At 47.5% G+C, this 27349-nt stretch overlaps 1 protein-coding gene across 6 annotated transcripts in view; it reads left to right on the top strand.

Annotated features, from left to right (window-relative positions):
* Positions 1–27349, top strand: part of POU2F3 (POU class 2 homeobox 3) — an 83770-nt gene that overhangs the window by 14823 nt on the left and 41598 nt on the right. For all 6 annotated transcript variants that reach the window (XM_017870470.1, XM_017870475.1, XM_017870472.1 and 3 more), the window contains one exon: positions 16168–16202. In XM_017870470.1, coding sequence (XP_017725959.1) covers positions 16168–16202 — 35 coding nt within the window. The remainder of the gene's footprint in view (positions 1–16167; positions 16203–27349) is intronic.

The raw sequence follows: 27349 nt of genomic DNA, 5'->3' as shown, positions 1-27349 counted from the left end.
TGGAAGACTGAGCAGCATCCAGAGACTCAGGCCACTGCAGCTTTCTGGGCCTCAACCCTTCACTAAGGCATCCAAAATTGCAGACTCCCCCAGCCCCAAGCTGGGAGTAAGTCCCTTTTGTACCTTGGGTTCACCTTCCTCCCCCAGAAACGATTAGGGCAATGAACACCTGAGTGTGGAAAAGTCCTGAAAAAGTGGAAAAAGAATTTAGAAAGAAATGAGCAACCAAATTGGAACAAGTCTTAGGGCCTTGAGGAGCAGCCAGAACCCAGGCAACTGATGTGCAGCTACAGTCTGTCCCAACCCAGCCCCCAAGCACCTGCATAGACAAACAGACATACATTTCAGACCCCAGAGTGTGGGGTGCACCTGGAGGCAGTCTCTTTGCTGGTCGAGTTTGTTCTTTCAAGGCAGAATTGGGTCCTTGAGGAAGTTTGTGAAACTACGGGAGTTGCAGAGGAGATGACAAGTTGGAGTTTGGGGCCAGCATTTGTCATGGGTCTGTGGAGACCACTTCCCCCCGGAAAGACTGGCGCAGGATGACCCACCCCAGGACTGTCTAGGAGGCGAAGAAGTGGAAAGCGGAAAGGGAGGAGCCCCTCCTCTCATCCCCACTCCCCACAGGCTTTGATTTGGAGGAAGACGGCCAGAGTCAAGCTGAGAGTACTTAAAAGGAAAGCATCATGAAGTCATCCCAGCAGGGGCTTCTGGGGTTCTCCCACATTGGAGCCTGGGGGGTCTGGCAGGACAGGGCAGGATGTGTGACCAGAGCCCTCATAAGTGGCTAGGTTTCATTCCTATGGGCTTCAGACACCAAGAGTTCAAAGTGCCCATCTGGGCCCTCCCTGAACTGGTGAGCTTGCTGGTGGGCGCTCCTGGGGTAACAGCAGATCCCTGGGAGACTCAGGGAGGGCAGGCCTTTGTGCCAAGCCAGGAGCATGGGAAACAGCTGCAGGCATCTCCCAAAAGCATCAGTGCTGTTGTTGACTCAAAAAATAATAGGTGTTCATTTGCATGGCATTTTACATACAGGTTCCACGCACTGCCTTTCATCTCCTACCACTGGCACCACCAAAGCCCCCCATGTGTCTCCTTTCCTGCCTGCCACCTCTGGGGGCCTCATGGTCTCCCCCAGACTCTCCCAGTCTTCCCCACCACAGCCTAGCCCACCCTTGGCTTAGCCCAGCCAGAAAAACCAGCGGTTGGCCTTGCCTGGGTGGTGCCCAGTCCAGGTTTGTAAGAGAGGTGTGGGCCGGTAGCCTGGCATATCTGGACCCCAATGGGCACCTCAGCTGGGGACACTCCACCTGCCCCAGTAGGGGGCTTGCCTTCCCTTCAGCTGCTTGGGCTGGAAACAGGAACAAAAATCTAAGCCAGAGCCCAGAGAGGTGCAGAAAGGAGAGGAAACTGGGTGGTTGCTATGACGATGGGGTCTCGGCGCCCAATTTGCATAGGGCGATGATTTCCATACTGCAGGGTGAATTTCCATATCCCTGCCTCAAAGCCTGTTGGGGTGGGGAGGGGGAGAGGTCATTTGAAATTCAAATGAGGATGATTAAGGTTTTCTTGAGGAGGGAAGTATGGACAAAAGGGGTTAAGCCTGCTGGCAAATGTCGGCTCCAGGGCTCCAAGTTATCAAAGGGAGGTGTGTACTTGACTGGCTCCCGTCCCACCCCATCTCCACAGGCCCGGGAGAGCTAGGGGTGGTTGGAGGAGTCTGCGCTGGGCTGGGAGTAATAACTTCTGCCTCACAGGAGAGCCGGCTGGGTCTCTGTCCCTTCCTGCGCCTGGGCTCCATTTAGCCCCTCGGTGTCCTGAGGCCATCTGAGTTCATGGGAAGGACCACTGAGTGAGCTCTGGGGCTGAGTTCATGCCTTCCTCCCTCTGGTGACCTTGGATGGATCATCTCAGGTTGTCTCTCAGCGAGACTGGGGAATAATCCCTGCACTTTCTTGTTTGGCCAAGGAAGTGTGAGGACAGATGGATTCTGGACTCATCTTTATCACGAACCTGCGACCTCACCTGAGTTACCGTCCCTCTTTGGGCCCGAGTTTGTGCATAAGATGAAGGGTCTGAATCTGAGGGTCTCTAAAACAACTTCCAGCTGAGATGCTGGGATCTGTGAACACTCTAATCCTTTCACACATCAGTTAGTATTTGTAAGGCTCTTTGAGCAGTGTGAATTGCTGCACCCCCGAGTGTCTCTAATGTGTTAAGAAGGGCTCCTCTGCTCTGACCCTGGGGTAGTTACTTAAAGGCTATCTGCTCAGTTTCTTCCTTTATAAAACAGGGGTAATGATAGTCTCTACCTCATAGTGCTGCTGTGAGGATTACACGAGTCAACATTTGTAAAGCACTTAGAAGAGCGCCTGCCGGATGATAATGCTATTTGCTATTATTAGTATCAGGAGGACAAAGTGTCCACATGGTGGGTGCTGTGACCAGCAGCCACTCCAGGGAGCCTCAGTTAGGAATATGGCCTGTTTCCCAGGAAGGCTTGCCTATGAATTCACTCGTGGTCAGCACACTGTTGTGTCCACACACGTCCAGGACTCTCGAGTTGGAAGCATGCTTCAGTGACTGTCACCCGACAAGAAGCCCACTCTGCCACCCAGGGAGATGCATCTGTCACATCAACCCACTGTGGGCTCCTCGTGTTGATCCTAACTCAAGTTTATCTTTGCTTCTTAGGAAGTAGGAATGTGGCAGGAAGAAGGGGAGGGAGCTGGTGGAAGCACCTCCTCCTCCCAGGACCCAGTGCTAAGAGATGAGGCAGATTCACTGAGACTAGATGTTATAGTTCCAGAAGACCTAAAAGTCCTTTTTTCCCCTTGAGTTTCTGCAGCAACTTCGTATGAGGTTTCATTTGGAGATACCATGGTGTAGTATGGACAGCCTTTGCTGGTAGGCAGATGTGGGTTTGAGTCTCTACTCAGTGATTTATTAATCAGTAACCTTAGGCGAGGTAATTAACCATTCTGAGCCTCAAGTTTCCTCATCTGTAAAATGGGGATAATAAGAACACCCACTCATAGGGTAGTTGTGAGGATTAAATACTGTCATGTGTATAAAATGTTTACTATAAAGCTTGGTGCGTTGTAAATGCTCAATAAATGTCAGCTACTAATTAATCCTTATTATTTGAAAACAGTGTTCTGCTGCCAAAATGCTTGAAAATTCTCTGATCTTGTCCTATTTTCCTATTTTATAGGGGAGGAGACCGGGGTCAGAGAAGGGGGATTATTTTCCCAAGGTCACAGCGGGAATTCAAGACCCACGTTACCTTAGGACCCTTTCCCTGCCCCTGAAACAGGTCCTCTGTCCTTTGCTTTTGTTTTGTTCCATTCTGCTCTTTTGTTCTTTGCTTGGACAAAGCTTCCCCTCTCCCTACCACCCTTCCCTCAGAAGTGTCCCAGCACCAGGTGACCTGCTGCTGCCGTATCTCGGGGTCACCATACCCTTCGATTCTCACTTTCAGGGGCTCTCTGTGACCCTGGCCTGGGGTCCTGTGGCTCTAGCCTCTCACTGGCTCCTCCACACGGGTTTTTGCTCTGTTCTCAGGGCCTCTGAGTGCACCTTTCCCCTTCACTCCAGCCTGGGGACACCGCTCTAGAGAGGAGGGGAGAGTGTGACCCTGGCAGCATCGCACCATGTCATGGAAAGGACATGGTTTCTCCACTCTCTGATAAACCCTGACCCCGCTGAGCCTCACTTTACTCAGTAGTAACACAGGATTTCTGTAATTCGGCCCTGCAGACCTCACAGGCAGAGTGAGGATCAAATAAGAAATGGACATGAAAGTATGCTGCAAAAGAAAGAACAACCGGCCGGGCGCGGTGGCTCAAGCCTGTCATCCCAGCACTTTAGGAGGCCGAGACGGGCGGATCACGAGGTCAGGAGATCGAGACCATCCTGGCTAACATGGTGAAACCCCGTCTCTACTAAAATACAAAAAACTAGCCGGGCGACGTGGCAGGCGCCTGTAGTCCCAGCTACTTGGGAGGCTGAGGCAGGAGAATGGCGTGAACCCGGGAGGCGGAGCTTGCAGTGAGCTGAGATCTGGCCACTGCACTCCAGCCTAGGCAGCAGAGCGAGACTCCGCCTCAATAAAAAAAAAAAAAAAAAAAAAAGAAAGAACAACTGCATTTGAACCAGGCATTTTGGTGCAAATGAACCATGCATTTTGGTGGCCAGCACATGGACCTTGGGGCCAGAACTTGGAGATCTGAGTTCTTTTGCTCCAGCTCTGGAGCAAATGACCTTGGGCAAGTTACATAACCTCTTCCAGCTTCAGTTTCCTGATGTGTAAGACGCATTGTGAGGAATGAATGAAATGAGAGTATCTGTAGCAGTTTTCAAAAGTGTGAGTTGTTTTACAAATGTGAGATCGCATCTCTAGGTGTAAGCTTTCTCACTCCACACGCACCCCTCTGAGCTGCACTGAGCACATCTTTGTGCCCGTGTGAGAGCCAGCGCCCAACCGAATCCTGCGCCTCTGGTAGCTCCCCCTGCTCTTTCGCTCCCTACCCCTTCTCACCCCCAGTTTCCTCAGCCTGGGGGAGAGGACTAGGGAAGAGCCCCTTGGACTCTTAATTACCTTAAACCTCTCTGAGCCCCTTCCTCTGGCAAGGCTGGGGTAGGGCTGGAGCAGAGCTGGTCTGGAATCAATGTCAAAAGAACCCCATGGGCTGTCGTGGACAGAGTCAAGTCTGGGCATTGGAGCTCAGAGATTTTGTCCCTGCATTGCTATTTGCTGGTTGCGTGACCTTTAGCACATGGCTTGTCCTTTCTGGGACTCAGTTTCCTTACCTGTAAATGGTGGGTCCAGAACTAGGAGTCTCTGGTTCCTCTCTAGCACAAAACAGCTCTGATAGAAAAAGAGCGTCTGGGTGGGGCGTTTCTCTGAGATGTGTTTTTGGGTGCAACTAGAACAGAGCTCTTATTTAACTTCCTTTGAAGTTGGACTTTTACTATTTTTCCAAGGCCAGGGGACTATGAGTCAAGGTTTTGATGGGGAACTTGGATCTTCTGGCCCCGTTCCTTGCAGCAGTGGCCTGAGTGCCTGGACACTTTTTTCTGGAACCTGATCCCGTCTGCTCAGGATGGTCCTTCTGCTTAGCCCAGACCATGCTGCCACTTTTGCCCCTGGCTCCATGACTGCAGCATCAGTGTGTGGCCAACAGGGGATGGGATTGAGGCAAGGATCTCCTGTTGCATGGGAAGCCCAGAGTGCCTCACCTATTGCTGAAACTGAGAAGAAATGTGGATTGTATTTCCTAATGAGCAAGGAGACCTTGGTGAGGAACCTTCCCTTTCTCAAAAAATGACATGAAAATTGCAGGGGAAGCTGGGGGAATGCTGGGCTCCTCTGTAGCAAAGGCGGGTGCAACAGAGCCCCTCTGCCCCCTGTGGCATGGCCCTGGCCTCCTGGTATCTGTGGGACCAGCCTAGAGAGCAGGCTTCAGGGTTTGATTTCGTGACTGTGCATGTGAAGGAAAGTCATTAGGATGCCCTTATAGGCCACATCGCAAGGAAACCCTGAGGTTGGTCACGTTGACTCTTCTCTGCGTAGAGAGGTAGGAGCTTTAAACCATGAAAACTCCCCAATCCACAGACTGTCAGGAATGGAGAGAACCTAACAGATCATCCAGTCTTGGAGTAGCAAGTGAGTGTCTTCAGGAGCACTAATTCTGGTCATCTCTAATGGTCGGTGAGCCCTGAGTTTAGGGAAGGAAAAGGGAAAGCCAGGATCCATTAGTGATGTCTGAGTTTAGGGAAGAAAAGGGGAAAGCCAGGATCCATTAGTGATGGGCATGGCTTGCACACCTACTGCGCCTTTGCATTTGCTATCCACACCCTGGCTTGACCCAGTACTTCCAGCTAGTGGAGAAATAAGACTCAGACCTCCCAACTCCTAAAGCAGTGCTCTTCGCACAGTCCCTCACAGGGCCTCCTGGGTCCTGTTCTTCAGGTGGCTTCAAGGATTGCTTTGAGGCTCCTCCTGGATATTTCCTTACTCCTATGAAGGAGGTGGCAGGAATGGAGACAGCAACTTTTTGTTTTAATATAATGTTTAGAGGAAATGGAAGGCTACAGAGATTAAGCCACTTGTCAAAGTTGAGCATAAAACAGCCTCCAAAGTGACCCTAGAACCCAGTTTACTGTGTGTTTTCTAGACAGAACTCTGACCATTAGGCCACACTTCCCAATTCCTTGGATGAATCTCAAGTACCAAAAAAGGTAGGCATAATGTCTGGGGGCATCCTGGAAAAAACTTGTTCTGGGCTGGTTTAAATGACCACGCTGGAAGCTTCTCCATTTGCTCTGGTGGCTAGCTGCTCAGGAATGCTTCCAAGGTCCCAGTAGCTGAATGGTTGCTCTCTCAGAAAGTGCCAGCAAGGTGCCAAGTGGTCCTGTAGTGTCACTGGAAGTCTTACTGGGTTATACTGGAAAGCGGAGCTGGTGAGAAGAGAATCAGAAATGGGAGAGGCTCAGCCCTGTTGCCGAATGTTCTCTGCATTGTTTACCAGGCAGAAGTGAAAAATCCTGCTTGAACAGTTCTCGGGCTTCCACCTCCCTCACCCAGAGAATTGCTCCCCAGGCAAACTCACATCCCAGGGCTGCCAAAGCTATGCAAATCAGCCTTCTAGGCTGGGCTGTTGGCTGTTGGCTCAGCGGTGGGAAAGCAGGGCCCTCCTAGGGGCCCCATGCCCAGCTCCTGGTGTTAGGGGCTCGGCCAGGGAGCTCAGGTCACTGTTGATCGGCGTCCACGGTGTCCACGGATGCCAAAGGGAGGAGAGGTGGAGGCGGAGTCTGCTTTTGACATTTGGGCACCTCCTCCATTAGGATCCTTGGACTTTCTCTGCAGGACTTCATTGGGTATTATGGCCATCTTGGCCTAAGGAGATTGTATTGGAATCCTGGGGCTCCCCAGAATTTTAGTGTGCCTTTTACCCTCTTGATCACTTAATTCAAATTCTGTGGACCTAAATGTTCTCATATTTAACCCAAATCCCTCCACCTGCAGCTTGGCTTCTCACTGCGAACTGTGTGGTACAGATGCACAGTCCTGGGCACTGTGTGGAGCAGGGATATGCTGGTGTTGGGGGGTTAAGTTGGGTCTTCGATGAGTCCTCAGACATTCTCTGAGTTTAACTGATGCCAGAACCTTGCACGGTGACTCATGCCTGTAATCCCAGCACTTTGGGAGGCTGAGGCAAGAGGATTGCTTGAGCTCAGGAGTTCCAGGTTAGCCTGGACAACATAGTGAGACCCTATCTTTACAGTTTTTTTTTTAAAGTTAGCCAGTTGTGGTGGCACACCTGTGGTCCTAGCTACTGGGAAGGCTGAGGTGGGAGGATCGCTTGAGCCCGGGAGGTCAAGGCTGCAGTGAGCCATGATCACACCATTGCACTCCAGCCTGGATGACAGAGTGAGACACTGTCTCAAAAAAGAGAAAAGATTCCAAGAATGGAAGAACACAGTGCATTGGGGTTGGAGACATGCGTTTTGTTTTGTTTTATTTTGTTTTGCCTCCCCCTGAGGATCATTCCCCACATACCCGCATGCTTTAAAAGCTCTTTCACTTTGTGCAAGCACTTACCCTTGTTCAGGCTAGGCTCAGTTTCCTCACCTGTAAAATAAGGTGAATAATAAAACCACATCTTCCCCAAAGCCTGGGTGGTCTCCTGCGGTCCCTCCTAGCCTTATGAGCCAGGGTGCCTAGGTATATGCCCTCTCCCACTTTCTTGCCATTGAGGCCTCCTGGCCCAGATATTCCCAGGGGTCCATGAGAACCAAAAGAGGCCTGGAGACATCCCAGCTGTTGGCCCTTCCTGCTTGGCACAGATCTCATCTATTTGCTCCCAAGACCTCCAGATAGGGAATTCTGCCACTTCCTTTGTGAACCCTTTTCTGCCCCACCCCTCCCTTCTGTGTACTTAATCTTTTATTTGTATGCAGAACCAACAGGACCCAGGGAAATGGTGAAGAGAGTTCTCTGGTCTTCCCTGTGCCTCTCTTTGCAGATGCTGTAGACAGTGACAAGATTCTGGGAGGGGAAGAAAAAGCCCTGGTACGTTTCAATCAAATGCATTGAATCCTAAGACTTTAACAGATGGAGGGAATTTGGGAGGTCACTTGAGATCCCCTTTGATGCTATCAAATTGCCTCATCAATTCAAACATCACTTCTGTAACAGCCCTGAAATAAGCAGCCTCCGCTCGAATATTCCTGAGGATGGGGAGCTCTGTGACGCTGCAGGTTTCACTGTAAGACAGGTACACTTTTTACAAAGTTCTTCCTTATGCTGAGAGGAGGGCTGCTTCCCCACAGCTTCTACCATTGTTCTGCTCTTTGGAGCTGCGGGCTAAGCCGGCTTCACTTCCAGGCCAGTATATGGGGAGGAAGGAAAAGTCCACTGACATTTATTTCAGCACTGACTGCACCAGGCACAGGGCCAGATGCTTTCAAATGTTCCCTCAATGAACCTTTTCAACTTTTATTTTGAAAATTTCAGACATACAGAAAAGGAAAAGAAACTTTAATGAGCAGCCACATACCCATCATCTGGATTTAATAATGAACATCTTACCATATTTGCTTCTGCTGTTTTTCTGAAGTATTTTATTTATACATTTATTTTCAATATCTTTTTATTCTGGACATTTTCAAACAAACACAAAAGGAGAGACTAATACAATGAACCCCATGCACTCATCGCCCCTTCTCAGCAACCATCAAATTCTTGCCATTCTCGTTACTGGAATATTTTCCTTTAAATTATAGACATTATAACATTTCAGTCCTAAATATGGGAATATGCATCTCTAAAACATGAAGACATTTTCCTTCTTAAGCACAATATCATTATCACACAAAACAAAATGAATCCCTCATTTAATTCTCACGGCAATTTTGATGGTAAAGTATCTTAAAATATGCACACAAATTTTTAATCGCCTTATGTATCAGCTATGATTATTTCTATTCTTGGTTCCAGTTTGAGGTTGGTTGTTGGTATTGCTGAAAGCAGTCTTTATCAGGTTCCACGTTGTAGCAGATGGTCTTAAAAGTGGGGCATATCTTTGTGCAATTGGACTACGTTAGCTGACTATCCAATATGAAGTAGAAAAGTGGATTTCCAGTTTACATTATTTGTCAAAATAGAATTCCCTAATAAAACTTTTGTTTTACTTTTTATATTTTCCTATCATGGTAAAAAATGCATAACATAAAATTTACCATCTTCACCATTTCTTTTCTTTTTTTGTTTTTTTTTTTGAGATGGAGTCTTGCTCTGTTGCACAGGCTGGAGTGCAATGGCACAATCTTGGTTCACTGCAACCTCTGCCTCCTAGGTTCAAGTGATTCTCCTGCCTCAGCTTCCTGAGTAGCTGAGATTACAGGCATGCGCCACCATGCCCGGCTAATTTTGTATTTTAGTAGAGACAGGGTTTCACCATGTTGGTCAGGCTGGTCTCAAACTTCTGACCTTGTGATCCACCCTCCTTGGCCTCCCAAAGTGCTGGGATTAGAGGCATGAGCCACCGCGCCTAGCCTACCAACTTAACCATTTCTAAACATACAGTTCCACCTCCCCTATCTTTGATTTTATATAGTTGATTTTTTTAGCCTAAATATGGAACTTTGTATTTATTCCTGTTACATTTTATCTTGTTGGTTTGGGTCTCCTGTTAGAGCCTACCAAATATTTTCTAATCCTGATTCTGTGGTCTACTTTTATGTATTGCTTTCTGCTCTCTGCTTTGAATCGCTTCCAGATTTGATATGCATCTATCCTCTTTATTAGCCTAAGCTGTTGATTAAGGTCTAAAACCATACTCAATTTTTTTCTATGTCACTCAATGCATTGGATTTATTGGAAAAACTGTGTGAGTTTGGTAGTTGAGAAATCTGAGCTGTTGTCCTGGTTCAGGTTCTCTGAGGCTATGTGTGGCCTTAGGAAGGTGTTTTCCCCTCCAAGTTTACACTTCGGTGTTGGACTCTGAAAATAATGCTGCTGGCCATATATGTGTTCTGTTCTGTTCTGGTTTTTCTGCAGTGGCAGCCATCTTCCAAAGACGGAGCCAGGGCTTGGAAATAGAACGTGTTCAGGTTTCTGTGGATGGGGATGCCTGTGATTTGTTAGGTCTGAATAGGAGGTTAGTTTATGTCACAGTTTCTCAGTGATTTGGATCTGTTAAATGTATGATCCTTCAGTACCTACTATGTGTCAGACACTGTTTTAGACACTTGGGCCACAAAGATGAACAAGATATAACAACCCTGGCCTCTGGGAGCTCACAATCTCATAAGGGAAACAGACACATAAACCACTGACTAGAAAACATAGTAGGCTGGGCGCAGTGGCTCAAGCCTGTAATCCCAGCACTTTGGGAGGCCGAGACGGGTGGATCACAAGGTCAGGAGATCGAGACCATCCTGGCTAACACGGTGAAACCCCGTCTCTACTAAAAAATACAAAAAACTAGCCGGGTGAGGTGGCGGGCGCCTGTAGTCCCAGCTACTCGGGAGGCTGAGGCAGGAGAATGGCGTAAACCCGGGAGGCAGAGCTTGCAGTGAGCTGAGATCTGGCCACTGCACTTCAGCCTGGGCGACAGAGCGAGACTCTGTCTCAAAAAAAAAAAAAATGGTATGTGCTATAGGGATAAGAGCTGGGTGCAGTGGCTCATGCCTTTAATCTCAGAACTTTGGGAGGCTGAGGCTTGAGGCCCAGAGTTCAAGACCAGCCTGGGTAACATAATAAGACCTCATATCCACAAAAAAGAAAATTAAAAAATTATCTGAGCATGGTGGCACATGCCTGTAGTCCCAGCTACTCTGGAGGCTGAGGTAGGAGTATTGCTTGTGCCCAGGAGGCAGAGGTTGCAGTAAGCTGAGATCGTACCACTGCACTCCATCCTGGAAAACAGAGTGAGACCCTGTCAATGAATGAATGAATGATACAGAAACACAGAGGAAGAAATCCTTTGTTTTCCTTTGGATAAGCTTCTTGGAGAATGACATTTAAGTTGGGTCTTGAAGGGTAAGTATTTTCTAGGTAGAAGAGGAGGAGAGAAGGGCCTTTCAGAGGGAACAGCACATGCAAAGTCCCTAACACAAGATCAGGCTCCGCTCTTTGGGGGAGTAGTCTAGGGTGTCTGGAACCCAGCTCTGCAGTTGAAAAGCCTAGCCATCAGCTTATCTCACTCAATTCTCACTGTATTCCTGGGAAGGGAATGAAACAAGAATCATGACCTTGTTTTACCACTGAGGCATCAGGAAGTCCCTGCTTTGACCCAATTCACATAGCTTGGTGGTGATGGAACTCAGGCTCGAACCCCAGTCTTCTGACTTCCAGTCCAGGACTCTTTCTAAGTATACCCTGCTGCTCCTTCACACAGCATCTTACAGGAGTAGAAAAGTTTCTGGTGATCGTGGACCAATATTTAACACAATATAATCATTGCATCTCTTCCTTTCTCTGGGAAAGAGGAGTACCTTCAGTACTGTTTCAAAGATGAATAAATTTAAGCATTCTAGGAATGACTGGCCAATTGCCTTAATCTGGAGCACTGGGGCCACAGCAGAGCCCCGTGAGCTAAATCACAGTCTGCAGTTCCCAGGTACCACCTTCCAGGCCTTCCTATAGTCTGGGTGGGGAGAGCTGCTCCGTGGAACAAGTCCAGTGACCACGGAAGGAAAGCAGGAACAAGCATGGCAGTAAAATGAGGGCTGTGGTGATTCCTCTTCAGCCAGATCTGGAGGGAGAAGCAACAGTATCACCAGATATGAACCTAATGCTTCCATTAGACTATGTCCCTATGTCTCTGCCCAGACACATGGGCTCGGAGACATGAGGAAGGCCATGTCTCCCAAGAAGTGCCTTACCTGAGTGCCAAAGGCTGAGCCATGTGCTACTCTCGGCCCTCCTGGAGCACTAGGGGCCAGTCTCCTGGGAGGCTCTGGCTGGCCCCTGCACTCTAATCCTGCCCTTCAGTGTGCCTGGGAACAAGGAAAATGTGAGATACCCCTGCGGGTAAGAATGAATTTGATGAGAAGGGGAAACTCCATCATCAGGCTCCAAGTGGAGCAGGTGCATCCTCAGAATGAGATGCCTCTTGAGAAGGGGGCCACGGCAAAACTTCCAGGCAACAGAAATGGTTGATTTGTGTTGGTCAGTTTTCAAATTAATCTCTGAATTGTGCTTAGACAACTTTTTCGTGTTGTGGGTCTCACAAACAACATCATAATAGCATTTACAGAAATCAAAAGTGAAGACATTTTTTAATTGTCCACAAACCTGATGACCCTCTCCAAGTCAAACTGTTATATAATGCTATTTTTCTTACTTTCTAGGTCTCATTCAAATGCATATTGTCTCCTTTCTTGAAAACCCCTCTCCAAACCCCTCTCCTTGCCCTGTCTTTCTTCCATTTGACTTCCTACTGTTTCTCAGTCTCTTTTGCTGGTGTCTCCTCATCATCCACCCTTGACCCTTTTTTATTCCTCATCTGGGCTCAGTTCCTTTGTGACCTCACTGGGTGCTGTGGCTTTAGCTACCACCCATTAGCTGAGGGCTACCCAATTGATACCTCCTGACCGAACACTTCTCCTGAGTCAAACTCATTTCCCCACCTCTTCTGAGACATCTAATTGGCATCTCAAACCTTGCATGTCCCAAGCATAACTCTTGAGTTCTTCCCCAAGTCACCCCATCACAGTGAGTGGCACCACCACACCTTCATCGAGGAAACCCAAACCCTAGGAATCACCCTTGATTCCTTTCTTTCCCCTGCCCTCCACATCCCCGCATCAGCCAGCCCTGTCTGCTGTCCACTTAAGTACATCCTGGCCCTGCTCACTGTGTCCACTGCCACCATCCTGTCCAGCCCACTGCCCTCCCACTTGGGCCATTGCGGCAGCCTCCCAGTTGGTCTCCCTTCCTCCTCTCTTACCCTTGTAGGTGTAAAGACCTAAGTCAAATCATGTTACTCCTCTGCTTGGAACCCTCAGATTGACCCATGTTCCTTGGATTGAAAATTGCAGTCTTCATCACGACCCGACCAGCAGATCCCATGGCAACTCTCCATCACTACTCTTCCCTCCAGCCATACTGACCTCATTACTATCCCTTGGCATGCAAGCCTGTCCTTGCCTCAGGACCCAGTCTTTCCATCTGAAATGATCTTTCCTCAGGCCTTCAAAAGACTAGGTCCTCACTTTGTTCAGAGAAAATGTCACCTCCTTTGAGTGGCCCTCCCAAGTCATCCTGTTTCTGATCAGCCTCAGATACTCTCTACAGCCTTACAGTGCCCTCTTGTTCTCCACAGTAATTATCTGTAGATGAAAGCACAGTGCATTTTTGTTTGCTTAGTTCTTTTTTATGTCTTCTCAACTAGAAAAGAAACTCCATGAGGCCAGTGACTTCCATCTTCTCCAAGACTGTATTCCCGGTGCCTGGAACAGTGCCTTGCACATAGACTGTGCTTAGTAAATATTTGTTGAATTAATGAATGTGTTCTTTTGTCAAGTTTTTGAACATTACTCCTTATTAACCCAATGTCACAACATCACAATGTCACAAAGGGATTTTTTTTTTTTTTAAGATAAAAGCAATTTTACCTTCATCTACCCCTTTCAACACAACTATTGTGGCTGTGGGTCCTTCCCATCTTTAGCTCCCTTAGCAGATCCTTTTTTTTTCTTTTTTCTTTTAGACAGTTTCACTCTGTCACCCAGGCTGGAGTGCAGTCATGCAATCTCAGCTCACTGTAACATCCGCCTCCAGGGTTCAAGCGATTCTCCTGCCTCACCCTCCCGAGTAGCTGGGACTACAGGTGCCCACCACCACGCCTGGCTAATTTTTGTATTTTTAGTATTTTAGCGGGGTTTCACCATATTGGCTAGGCTGGTCTCAAACTCCTGACCTCAAATGATCCACTCACGTGGGATTAAAGGCTTGAGCCACTGCTCCCAGCTCCCCTAGCAGATCTTATATATCATCATAGCTGATCTCAAAACCAGGCTTTGCTCAGAGATCATTTTGCATCTCACCTCTTCCTCTTTCTCGGGACCCCATCGCTGTTCATCTTCTGCTCCCACCTTGCCAGCCCACCTGCTCTCAGAGATGCGTCATGACTTCATGACCACACAGGAAAGGGTTGCATTTGCCCATGGTTGTTTAGGACACAGCTGAGGAAAAGGGGTTAAAGCTCCAGGGAATTCTCTTAGACCCTATTCATTCATCTCTCAGGTGTTTCTTGAGCCTCTGATCCAGGTTAGGAACTGTGGTCATTTTGTGGCCACTGACGACAAAAAAAAAAAAAAAAAAAAAATGGGTGTCACTGTCCAGCTCTCAAGGAATTCATAGACTAGCAGGAGAAGGAAATATACTAAGAGGGAGTAACACAATGAGTGTCACGCAACCAGTAGAAAGGCCTCCCAGATTCCAGAGGGGAGAGGGACTAACTCCATGCAAGGAAGGGAGCAGTGCACAGAGGCACGGTAACGTGAGCGCGTGGTTTGTTAGGATGCAAGTAGTACTTTGTGTGGCTGGAGCTCAGGGTACCTGGGAGAAAAAGTAAGATAGGATTGTCAGTGGCATAAGAGCAGAAAAGGTAGGCAGGAGATAGGACATATGGGGAATTCCACGTTGTGCCAAGGAATCTGGACTTTATTCCAAAGCTATCTTGAGAGTTTTGAATTTGTTTACTCATTTGCTCAACCAATGTATTTTGAGCGCATTATATATATATATATACACACACACATTCTGCATATTATATATATGCATATTGTATATATGCATATTAATATATATATATATGCATGTGCTGCACAGTGCTGGGCTCTGAGTGTACTGTATTTAATAAATGACTATTTTGCTTGCTGTTATAGAACCAGTAATACAGGAGGCCCAAAGGAAGGCAGCTCTGGTCCTGGAGAGCTATGTGAATAGGAAGTTTTATTTTAGCAAAGAGTGAAAACAATTCTGCTAATAATAGGTATATGTTTAAACAAATCATGGTATATCCATTTAATGTAATATTATGTAACCGTTAAAAATGATATTTATAAGCATAGAAGCATTTATGATGTTCCTTAATAGCACAGGAGAAATATTTATGGTGCTCACTGGAAAAAGTAGGATAAAAGTCTATACAGAGTGGTATATATCCATGAAGAGAAATAATTATAAAAAAGATCATAAAATATACAAAAATACTAATTATGACTTCCTCTTGGTAGGGTGATTTTCCACTACTTTAGGCTTTTTCTGAACCAAAATCTTTGCTTTTCTTCCTCTTTTTATTTATGCATTTATTTATTTTTTGAGACAGGGTCTCATTCTGTTACCCAAGCTGGGGTGCAGTGGCACGATCAGGGCTCGCTGCAGCCTCTACCTCCTGGGCTGAAGCGATCCTCCTGCCTACAGGCATGTGCCATTATGCCTGGCTAATTTTTTTTGTCTTTTTAGTAGCAATGGAGTCTCACTGTGTTGCCCAGGCTGGCTTGAACTCCTGAGCTCAAGTGATCCTCCTGCCTTGGCCTCCCAAAGTGCTGGGATTACAGGCGTGAGCCACTGTGCCCAGCCACCGAAAGACATTTCTATTAAGCACGTATTTACTTTTTCAACCCAACATTTATGGTAAAAGTTGAGGGTGTGAAAAAACAAGAAAGACAGCTGTCTAGCTGACATACTTTAGGTGTTATCTCTCCTGAAGGGCTGGGCTAGTGGCATGACTTCTGTCCTAGGGAGTCCTTTGGGATCCATGCTGGTCTCTTCTTGGTCCCTTGGTCCCTGGAGGGATGTAGCAGCTTCCATCTGAGGGGGAAGCCCGGGCATAGAAGCATGCGGTGGAGTGAGCTCTCTGGTTGGCATGGCCAGCTGTCCTCCCCACAGACTCTGATTTGCTGTGCAACCTCAGACAAGTCAGCCTCTCCTCCAAGGTGACCCTTTACCCGGCTATCATCACCCTGGAGGAGACTTTCCAAAGACGTTTCCAGGAAACAGGTCGAGAAGGAGGATCCCAGCCACAAGAGAAGCAGGTGCTCTTTTTCTAAATAGAGCCATGCGCGTCTCAACATCCTAGTTTTTTTCTAACCTTCAGCCTCTTTGAAACCTGCTACCAACTAATATGCATATATTTTTATCTTTTCTAGGAAATGATCGAAATGGCCTAGATTTCAACAGGCAGGTAAGAACTTGGGTCAGAAAGAAACATTTATACTATCAATTTTGGGCATCACCTATACTATCTGGTATGGAGGAAGACAAGATTAAGTACAGTTTGGGGGTGTTTATTCATAAACACCAAGCTTTCAGGATCAAAGGACGCTGAGCCCAACCTCCCACCCCAACCCATGAGCCAGTGTTGGGGTCTCTTCAGTATCCTCTCAAAAAAGGGCTAACAAATGGAGCACCTGTTTAGGGTAAACTTTATGCCAGACGTGGTCCAGAAATCTAAGACAACAACTCTTTTCCTGTCAATGCGTAGCCCAAGTTGCCTCTTGGGTGAGGGTTTGCATGAATTGACTGTGTACAGAGGAATTTATGGAGCCACAAAGGATGAGGTGCCTGGATTGCCACAGAGAATTCCTGATTTAAAGTAAGAAGCTAGAGAACATAACAGGAAACAGACAGGCAGAAATAGCTCAAAAAAGAGCAGGTAACCAGGCTCGGGGCAACATAGACATGCGCCTGGTGGCTTGCAAGAAAACCAAGTTGAATGAGGTTAGACTTAGTTAGGAAGGGCTTTGGGCAGAAGAAGGTGGTATTGGAAAGATCGCAGGACAGATGGATGTACATGTGTAAAGAGAAGGGGGAAGCTGAGGGAGAGGACTTACCCTTGAGGTTGGAGGCTGATGGGAAGATGGCGGGGTAGGAGGTTTGGACAGGGTGTGATGTCAGAAGCAGATGGTGGGAGTGGGAGAGTTTGTTTGGAGGAGAAAGGCTAAGCTGGAGCCAGGCAGGGAGCAGTAATGGGAAGTCCTAGAGTGAGGGAGGGGTGTGAGAATTAAACACAAAGTTAGAAAGCCTGGGTTTTCGTTCCATTTCTGCCACTAACTAGGTGTATAACCTTGATCAAGTTATTTAATATTTTTGGTCTGAGTTTTCTCAACTGAAAAATTAATTCATTCCATAAATTTGGCAATGGGGGAGTACTTGCACTATGCCAGGTATGGGAACACAAAATTAGGGCATGATCTCTGCCTTGAAGGAGCTCAAAGCCTAGTATAAGGACAGGGTGGAATGTCTTTAGAGAGAGGGAGAGGGAGAGGGAGAGACTGACTCTTAAGTGGATAATTACAATACAACCTCATTTATGTTTTACTAGAGGTATGGAAAAAGCATAAAATCAAATAGAAATAGGAACAGTTAATTCTTCCCAGGAGTTCAGAGCAGGCTTCATGGAGGAGGTGATATCTGAGTCTGTCTCTGAAGGATGAGTACGAATTTTTAGTCAGAGAATAGTGACATAGAAAGGGAGATGGCAAGAAGGAAGGGGAAGGGGTGCATTGGATAATCACTAGGAATCCTCCCCTAGATTCTGATATCCTGAGTCCAGATTTAGATGGAAGTCTAGGATGGGGGCTGGAGATCAAATGCAGACATAGGTTCTTCTCCTCCTTTATCTACAGAGTGATTTGAAGTCACTGTTATGTTTTTAAGACAGGCTATCACTCTGTTGCCCAGGCTGGGGTGCAGTGGTACAGTCACAGCTCACTGCAACCTTGACCTCTGGGGCTCAACCAATCCTCCCACCTCAACCTCCCAAGTAGCTGAGATCACAGCATGCACCACCATGCTTGGCTAATTTTCTGTGTGTTTTGTAGAGATGGGGTTTTGCCACCTTGCCCAGGCTGGTCTTGAACTCCTGGGCTCAAGCAATCCTCTCTCCTCAGCCCGCCAAACTGCTGGGATTACAGGTGTGAGCCACAGTGCCTGGCCTGAAGTCAGTATTAACATTTCCTAAAAGGCTGTTATTTCTGGGTACATTCTTCGCAGTCAGAGAGAAGAATAATGTTGAGTCCTGAGCCAGCACCTTTTAGGCAAGCAAATTCTGCAGTTTTATTCATCAGGAAGGCTGGGGAGTTTGCTAACAAATGAAAGCCAGCTACCCTCCCTTTACACCTGAGACCTAAAACAGAGATAGGCTTCAATTAAAGAGAGATCTAAGTTAGCTACAGAGAGGAAGGACTTCCAGCCAATGCAGTTTATTAAAAACTACCAAGGGAGGGAGACTGTAGAGTCAGCATCTCACTCAAGGTCTTTAAATGTGAGACAGGTTCTTATCTCAGAGATAGTTTGGTCAGGTTTGCTTCAAGGGCAGGAAAATGGAGGAAATTCCCAAGGATTCTGTCATCTTGATGGATTCTGTGATCCTGATCCTAAACAGATTGGGATGTGGCCCGGGCCCTGTGCTTTCTGCCCTGAGGACTCAAGATTCCCCAGCCCAGGGCCCACCTCTCCTGGCCCCAGCCCCTTGGACAAGATGCATGGGGAGGAGCCTCTTCCATATCAAGACACGGCAAGGCCAGCCTTGCTGGGAGGTGGCCAGCTTCACAGGCCCCATGGGCTTAGCTGCCCATGTGATTTGTCGGAAGCTTGAGACACACTTGTGCTGGAGAGAAGGATGAGGGCAGCCCCTCTGACCCTGGGAGGCCCCTGACCCTTGGAACATCTTTGGGGTGTGGTTTCCCCACCAGGTGGCTGCTGCTGGGAGTGGGCCTTGCTGGAGTTTGTTTCCCTTGGATGAGCCTTGTGGGGTGGGTTGTTCCCTCCCTCTTCTGGGAGGGGTTTGGATTCTCATCACTGACAAGAACAGACATGACGGATCTTTCCTTTAAAGAGGGTGGAGGGAATTTTGGAGGAAGACACACTCTGCCTGGTCACGTTCATTTACACACTCAGGCTGGAGCTCTCCTCTGCTCACACTCACGCCAACTCACCTGCAGGCCAGTGGGTGGGCACCCAGGACTTCCCAGGCCCCCGCTTGAGGGTCACACCCTCACACTTCACAGCAAGAGAAGCAAACTAAAACCTGCTGACCGCCAGGCTCGGGGCAAGGCGCTCCTGGCACTGAATCTCCTTTAATTCTCACTCTAAACCAGTGAGGTGGGTGATACAATCCTCATTTCACAAGTGAGAAAACTGCCTCCCAGGCAGCCCCGTCTTTTTCAGAGAAGGATTTGTAAGATTAAATAACCTGATGAAGGTCACACAGTTGGTTGACTGGCTGAGCCAGGATTTGAACCCATATCTCTTTGACTCCAGAGCCCGTTTTTCCCATGAGGCCTTGCTGCACCTGCCCTGCTCCCTGCATCCGCACATCATCCCTGGGGAGAGGCCTGGGAGCCAGACGTTGAGTGTGACCTCACCATGACTAACCTGGGAGGTAGAGGGAGTAGGGAGGGGAAGAATGAATGGTTGTGTAGGAGCAGCCTCTGCATCTGACACAGACAAGGGGTTGGCAGACACAGGGGAGCAGAGAAAGAGCCACTGCCCTGGGTGAAACTCCTGTTGCAAGGCCCCAGGCCAGTTGGTATGGCCAGATTCTGGGTAAACCACAGTCCTGAAGTTGCATGAGCAAGGAACGCTCATGGCTCATCGGGAAGTTTCCACACTGAGCCTGTTAACTTCCTGGTCCCAGGAAGGCAGACTGAGTCTGTTTGGGGGATACGTGTGGGAAGGTCAAGGGACCCAGAAACAAGGCCAACCCTCCATCCCCAGGACAGATGAGATAGACTTGAGAAGCAACAGGCTAAGGCCCTGGATAGGGACTCAGAAGTCCTGAGTTCCAGTGCTGTCTGTCCCTCACTAGTTGCTACCTTATACAAACCTCTTCTTTCTGGGGTTCTGTTTCCTGATGAATAAAATGGAGAGGCTTGGCTGAGATGCTGTCTGAGGCCCCAGACAGTCTGCATGTTACGGTGTCATTACTTATCTCTTGCCATATTTTGGCTGATTAGTTGGACTCTTCCACCTGACTTTCATTTTATTTTATTTTTCCATTGAAGAGAAATGAGGAAGAAAGTCACCTTTGAGCTGTAGAGAGTGAGGGGAAATATGTCACGTGGACTTTTTCCAGCCTTTATGACTGTATGTGAGCCAGTGAAAAGAATCATTTGAAATCTAGAGGCTGAAACAGAAGGACCCAGTAGGCTGGATCTGGGACCGTCCATTCAACCTTTGAATATGCAGCCATTCTTAAGCGCTGGATAGAGAGGTGTCCATTGTAAGAATATAAATTGCAAAGATGTGTTCTGTGAGAGACATGAGAATGCTAAGCTCTACCGAAGGATATTACAGAAGAGATGGTGTCTGAAGTGGGTGGTGAGGGAAGAGTAGGTCTTTGACTAGCAGAGAGGGTTGGCAAGAATATTCCAGGCCTAGGGGATAGTGAATTGTCTCCCTTGGTGGGTTAGGCCAAGCTATGAAGATGTCAAATGCCTAGCAAAGAAGTCTGGGGCTTGTTCTATGGGCAGTAATGAGCTACTAGGTGTTCTCAAGCATGACTAGTTTCATTTACTAGAAGAGCATTGTAGGGGAGTGTGGGTGAGAAGGGAAGGGAGGATGAGTGACAAACTGATGCAAGAGAGGCCGAGTGGAATGCTGCTGTAGCCAGAAATGCGAAAGACACAGACAGAGCAAGAAAGTTACACACACAGGCCAGGCGCAGTGGCTCACACCTGTAATCCCAGCACTTAGGGAGGCCTAGGCGGGTGGATCACCTGAGGTCAGGAGTTTAAGACCAGCCTGGCCAACAGGGCGAAACCCCATCTCTACTAAAAATACAAAAATTAGCTGGGCGTGGTGGCAGGTGCCTGTAATCCCAGCTACTTGGGAGGCTGAGGCAGGGAGAACTGCTTGAACCTGGGAGGTGGAGGTTGTAGTGAATTGAGATCGTGCCACTCTGCCTGGATGACAGAGTGAGACTCTATCTCAGAAAAATGAGAGAGAGAGAGAGAGAGAGAGAGAGAGAGAGAGAGAGAGAGAGAAAGAGAAAGAGAAAGAGAAAGAGAAAAGAAAGAAAAGAAAAGGAAGGAAGGAAAGGAAGGAAGGAAGGAAGGAAGGAAGGAAGGAAGGAAGGAAGGAAGGAAAGAAAAGAAAGAAAGGAAGGAAGGAAGGAAGGAAAGAAAGAAAGAAAGAAAGAAAGAAAGAAAGAAAGAAAGAAAGAGAAAGAAAGAAAGAAAGAAAGAAAAGAAAGAAAGAAAGAAAGAAAGAAAGAAAGAAAGAAAGAAAGAAAGAAAGGAAGGAAGGAAGAAAAAAGGAAGGAAGGGAAGGAAGGAAGGAAGTTATGTGGCACTTTGGAGGCCGAGACGGGCAGATCCGAGGTCAGGAGATCGAGGACGTATCCTGGCTAACATGGTGAAACCATCTCTATAAAAGAATACAAAAAACTTAGCTGGGCGAAGGTGGGGGGCACTGTAGTCCCAGTTCTCGTAGAGGCTGAGGCAGCGGAGAATGGCATAAACCGGGAGGTGGGCTTGCAGTGAACTGAGATCGGGCCATCGACTCCGCCTGGGTGAAAGCAGTTGAGACTGCCGTCTCAAAAAAAAAAAAAAAAAAACAAAAGAGGAAGAAAGTTATGTACACAAACATAGAGCCTGGCTCCCTGGCTGTGAATCCTGGCTCCAGCACTACCTGACCATGTGACCTTGAACAAGTTACCCAGTCTCCATGTGCCTCAATGCCCTCATCTGTAAAGTGGGGAGGATAGTGATATCTGTCTCACAGGGTTATTGTGAGGGTCAAATGATGTGTATATACTTCTTAGACAAGTATCTTTAACATATACACTGTATATTTGCTATTATTATTACAATTTCAGTAGGCATGGAGAGACCCAGCTTTAAGAGATAATTCTGAGATAAGATCAGGAAGATTTTGGTGACAGATTGGGCATGGACAGCAAAGAAGAGGGATGAGTTAAACGTGGCTGAGAATTCTAGCTTGGGATGCTGAACCTTGGTAGGACCACAGCTCATCATCAAGAAGACAGGAGGTGGAACAAACTTATCCAGATGATGGGAGGAGAAGGAAGGGCAGAGAATGAGCTCTGGGCTCCCAGTGCATGGCAAGAAATTTGGATCTGGAGCCCAGGAGACAGGCAGGACTGAAGATGTGTATTGGGGAGTTGCCACTGAATCATATTACATGGAGTGATGAGAGGGAACGGGGTTACCTGGGGAGGATGTGCAGAGTGGGAAGAGGACCAAGGACAGACCTGGAGAAGGGCACTTAAGGGACAGGCTGAGTGGATGTCTATAGATGAAACTAGGAAGGAAGGTCAAAGGGACAGGAGGGGAGCCACGCTCACCAAGGAGAGATGTTCATGAAGGTGGGGAGAGCCAACAGTATCAGAGCATAGGGGGCAACACAGTAGAATCTGAAGCCTAAAAGTTGGCTAGGAACTTGGCAGTCAGGCAAGCAAGGATAGCCTTCATCTGCTGTCTGTCTGGTCCACAGTGAGAGTGGATGTCAAGCTTGTTGCAGCTGAGGGGTGAGTAGGAGTTAAGGAAATGATGGAGACTCAGATTGTAGAATTCCCTTTCGAGGAATAGGGTGATAAAGAGATGGAAATGTTGGCTTAAGATGGAGGCCGTGTGAAGAGAAGTCTTTTGTGGAGGAAGGGGACTTGAGTGAGTGTGGCCTGGGAGAGCTAGGAAAGGCAGTGCAGGAGAAAGGAAAGAGGGGCCTGGTAGTGGCGGTGGGAGGACCCCAGTGGAGGGCTCTTCTGAGAGGGAAGGAGGGTTGAGTGCTCTGGCAGCGTGTTCAGGAGCCCAGGGCACAGCGGTCCTCACCTGGAGGAGTCTCTCCACTCCATTTCCTGCTCTTTGGGCCAACAGCTAACTTCAGAAGAACACTGGGAGGTAGAATTGGATTAAAGGGGATTGGGGGTTCCAAAATGACAAGTGCATACCTAGGAGGCCTCACACCTGCTCTGTTCTGGTAACTTCTGGAACCCTCATCATCCAGGGCCATGGGTTTCCACCAGGCAGATCAGGACAGTGTTTTGTGTATGCTGTTGAGCGTTGTGTGGCTTGAAGACCTCCCAAAAGTCCTGTGAGGCCAGAAGAGAGTCTGAAGCAAGTTGGCAGCTGCGCTTGTCCCTACGTTTCCTGCCCCAAGAGCTGAGAATCAGTGGCCTGGGGTTTCCTCTCAGCCCCACACTTACCAGCATTCTAAGCTCACCTGCACGAATGGCTCTCCCATGCCTGTTTCTGGACACTTGTGCCGGCTAGTTCTGAAGAGTTGCCCCGGTGTGCCCTAGTGTAGCATTTAGTTTTAAGCCAACTGGGATTGTCCATCATTGTTTTCTTGAATGTGACCAACCAACTACCACGGTTCTCTGGCTGCTCCTAGTACAAATTGACTTGTAATTAATTGGCTCGATGGGGCGTCTTCTTTAAAATCAACAAGATTCAGGTACGGAAAGGTTTCTGAGGACTCAGAATGATGGAGAGTCTTCTTCAGGGAGGCCAGTGAGGGAGACACAGGGACAGCAGTGCCAAGCCCTGGAGCTGGCAATGGAGGGTCCGCGGTGATGGCAAAGTAAGTACTCACCCCCAGGAGCAGCCAAAGGACAGTAGGCTCCAAAGCCACTGAGCCTGAGAGAGCAAGGGAGGGAATGAATAGGCCATGTTGGATTGTTTAGTTCCACAAACCTGCACTTAGCTGATTATTGGGAAGATGGAGAAGAGTACATCATGGTCCCTGCCCGCAGGAGCTCCCAGCCCAGTAGGGAAGATGTAGGGTCTGCCACAGAGAGGGAGGCCACTGCACTACACTTTTGTCAGTGGGGCTGGTTCAGAGAGCCTAAGAAAGCCATGCCAGGAGAATAGAGCCTCAGGGTAGTAGGTCCAATATGCAGGAGGGAGGCTCCGAGACCTCCTTGGGAGGATGAGAACTGAGGGCTGAAAGACACTTGTTCCCCTGAGGATTGCTTGCTTCTGCTCTAGGATCCAGCTTCTAGTCCTGTACTTCCTGGTGGATGCAAGATTTGGGGGTGGTGGGGCGAGGCAGGGCGGGGCAGGCTAAGAAAGAGAAGAGGATGAGGAGCCAACAAGCCACATTTTGCTCAACCCTAAGCAGTACAGCCAGGTTTACAAGGTCAGTCTGTAATACCCTCTCTCTCCCCCTCCAAAATATCAAAACAGAAATTTAAATGCAGGAGCCTGACAGATAGAGCTATGTTGGAGATATGGTTTTGATGCCTGGCCACAACAGGCTTTCTAAGACCTCACTGCAGAATTAAACACATCCACCAGGCACAGATAGAGCCAGCAGAAAACAGACATAAAAGCACCCTCCTGGCCAGGTGCAGTGGCTCGCACCTGAAATCCCAGCACTTTGGGAGGCTGAGGTGGGTGGATCGCCTGAGGTCAGGAGTTCAAGACCAGCCTGGCCAACATGGTGAAACCCCATCTCTACAAAAAATATAAAATACAAAAATACAAAAATATGCATTTTACTAAAAAATGCTAAAATACAAAAAAATATAAAATACAAAATAAAATACTAAAACCACAAAATACAAAAAAATACTAAAATACAGCCAAAATATAAAACACAAAAAAATTAGCTACTAAAAATATGAAAATATTTAGCTGGGCATGGTGGTACACGCTTGTAATCCCAGCTACTTGGGAGGCTGCAGCAGGAAAATCACTTGAACCCAGGAGGCAGAGGTTACAGTGAGCCGAGATTGTGCCACTGCACTCCAGCCTGAGCAATAGAGCCAGACTCCATCTCAACAAAAAAAAAAACATAAAAAAATTTTAAAAGCACACTCCTAGTCAACAGGCAGATCTGAATAGAAGGTCCATATGGGGCCAAGCCACACCCCCAACCTCCGTCTAACCCTGATGTTCTCATTTTTATCAGACTCGGTGTCTCTTGTAATGAGGCTCCTATAAAACCTCTTTAATATCTTAGAGTGAAATTTATAGAAAACATAGGCCAGGTGTGGTGCCTCACGCCTGTAATCCCAGCTCTTTGGGAGGCTGAGGCAGGTGGGTCACCTGAGGTCAGGAGTTTGAGACCAGCTTGGCCAACATGGTAAAACCCCATCTCTACTAAAAATGCAAAAAAAAAAAAATTAGCCAGGTGCAGTGGCTCATGCCTGTAGACCCAGCTACTCAGGAGGCTGAGGCACAAGAATCGCTTGAATCCGGGAGGCGGAGGTTGCAGTCAGCTGAGATCACACCATTGCACTCCAGCATGGGCAACAGTGAGACTCTGTCACAAAAAAGAAAAAAATAGATACATAAATAAAAATCAGTAATATTGTCTAACTTGAATAAAAAGGAAAAAGCAAAGTAATTAATAATAAAACAATGTGTATTTCAGCAAGTATATCCTTAGACACATCCGCCTAAAAGGTTTAATGAGACAGTAGGACGCTCATGCCTTTATGAATGTGACAGACACAAGTACAGGCTGATATTGGTATGCTGTCCTGGCTGCTCAAAAGCCCATCATCTTTCAAAATGTTAAACAACTCTTCGTAAAGCTCCAGCCAAATCTAATCTTTCCTCCATTAACACAGAAAATGGCATCCCTGGGTAAAATGCATATTAAGAGTGTGCAAAAGATACTTTGTGTTTGCATAAAAAATAGAATTGGGTTTTGGGCTTATATGATTATAGGCAGGCTGTTCACCGACACAGATGTCTGGTGGGGCATTTGAAAGTCATATAAAAAGTTGTATGGGATGCAAAGAAGTGTTTGTTTGATACTGTCTTCTACAGTGCAAGATGTCTAGAATACCTGCCCTCAGCCCAATAAATGTAAGCTACGCCTCCTAATTATTAAGACAGCCAGAAAAAACACACCACAGATTTCAGAAAACATCTCCCAGGGTAGCTGTGATCCCCAGTGAGAACAACTGACTTTGACCCACCAAGGGGATAAGTCACTTCTCTTACCAGGAGACAGAGCCAGATGTGACCAGCTGAAGACCTTCCACATAGAAATACAACACCAGAAAAAGGCGCCCCCAGAAAGAATGCACACAGCCTCTGCCCTCAGAGAACTTACTTGCTATCTATCCACTGAGGGAGACAGGTCTGAAAAGTTCCTAAAAATGTCAGAGCAAGGGGTGTGTAAACCAGCACCAACCCTGGGGGAGTGAGCTGGGCTGACTGAGTGATTAGGTGAGTTTGGAGCAGAATGTTCTGGCAGCAGATAATAGGCAAGATTAAATAACTCTCCATGGACACAAGAGCCTGTCGGGGGGGTGGAGGGCAAGGGGAGGGATAGTATTAGGATAAATACCTAATATAGATGACGGGTTGATGGGTGCAGCAAACCACCATGGCACGTGTATACCTACATAACAAACCTGCACATTCTGCACACGTAAACTTAAAGTATATATACAAAAAAAATTAAATAACTCCCTTCTCCGGCCGGGCGCGGTGGCTCAAGCCTGTAATCCCAGCACTTTGGGAGGCCGAGATGGGCGGATCACGAGGTCAGGAGATCGAGACCATCCTGGCTAACACGGTGAAACCTCGTCTGTACTAAAAAAATACAAAAAACTAGCTGGGTGTGGCGGCGGGCGCCTGTAGTCCCAGCTACTCGGGAGGCTGAGGCGGGAGAATGGCCTAAACCCGGGAGGTGGAGGTTGCAGTGAGCTGAGATCCGGCCACTGCACTCCAGCCTGGGTGACAGAGCGAGACTCTGTCTCAAAAAAAAAAAATAACTCACTTCTCCAAAGTGATGTCTCCATTGTAGTCAAGATACTATAATAATCAGTATTTCTTGAACTCTGACTGTGTGCCAGGCACTGAATATAAAAGGGTTTATATACTTGCTTTTGTTTAATATTTATAGCAACCCTGTGATGTAGTTGTTATCATTCCTATTCCACAGAGGGGAAAACTGAGGCACTGAGAGGTTAGGGAATTTTCTCATCATAACACTGTTCACAGAGAAGTCTGTGTTTAAAGCCAGGCTTGCCAGACTCCCGACTCTGTGGTTCTCCCCACTGCCTGCTTGTCTCGGGAGGAGGCCGTGTGATGTCGTGGTTGGGTCACATTGTCGGTATTGGTCAACCCCTCTGGGCCTCTGACTCCTCATGTGAAGAGGAAAACAGTAAGAGTATCTATTTCCTAGGCATGGCGTAAGAATTAATAGAGTTAAGATCTATAAGGTACTTAGAATAATGTCTGGTATACTATAATCCACCAATAAACATTAGCTCTTATTATTTTCTGATGAATGAGAACCCGTCATTTTCTCTACCACCCTTCTCCCTGTGTGGTTGCTTAGCTGGACTTGTACCAGGTTGGAGGGCTGCAGATACTATTAGAAAGGTAATTTTTTTCTGGGATC

This window comes from Rhinopithecus bieti, unplaced genomic scaffold (assembly GCF_001698545.2).
Source record: "Rhinopithecus bieti isolate Rb0 unplaced genomic scaffold, ASM169854v2 scaffold_5002, whole genome shotgun sequence".
In the NCBI taxonomy this organism is placed as follows: Eukaryota; Metazoa; Chordata; class Mammalia; order Primates; family Cercopithecidae; genus Rhinopithecus; species Rhinopithecus bieti.
Note: the sequence above shows the minus strand (reverse complement) of the source record. Positions and strands in the feature narration are given on the sequence as shown.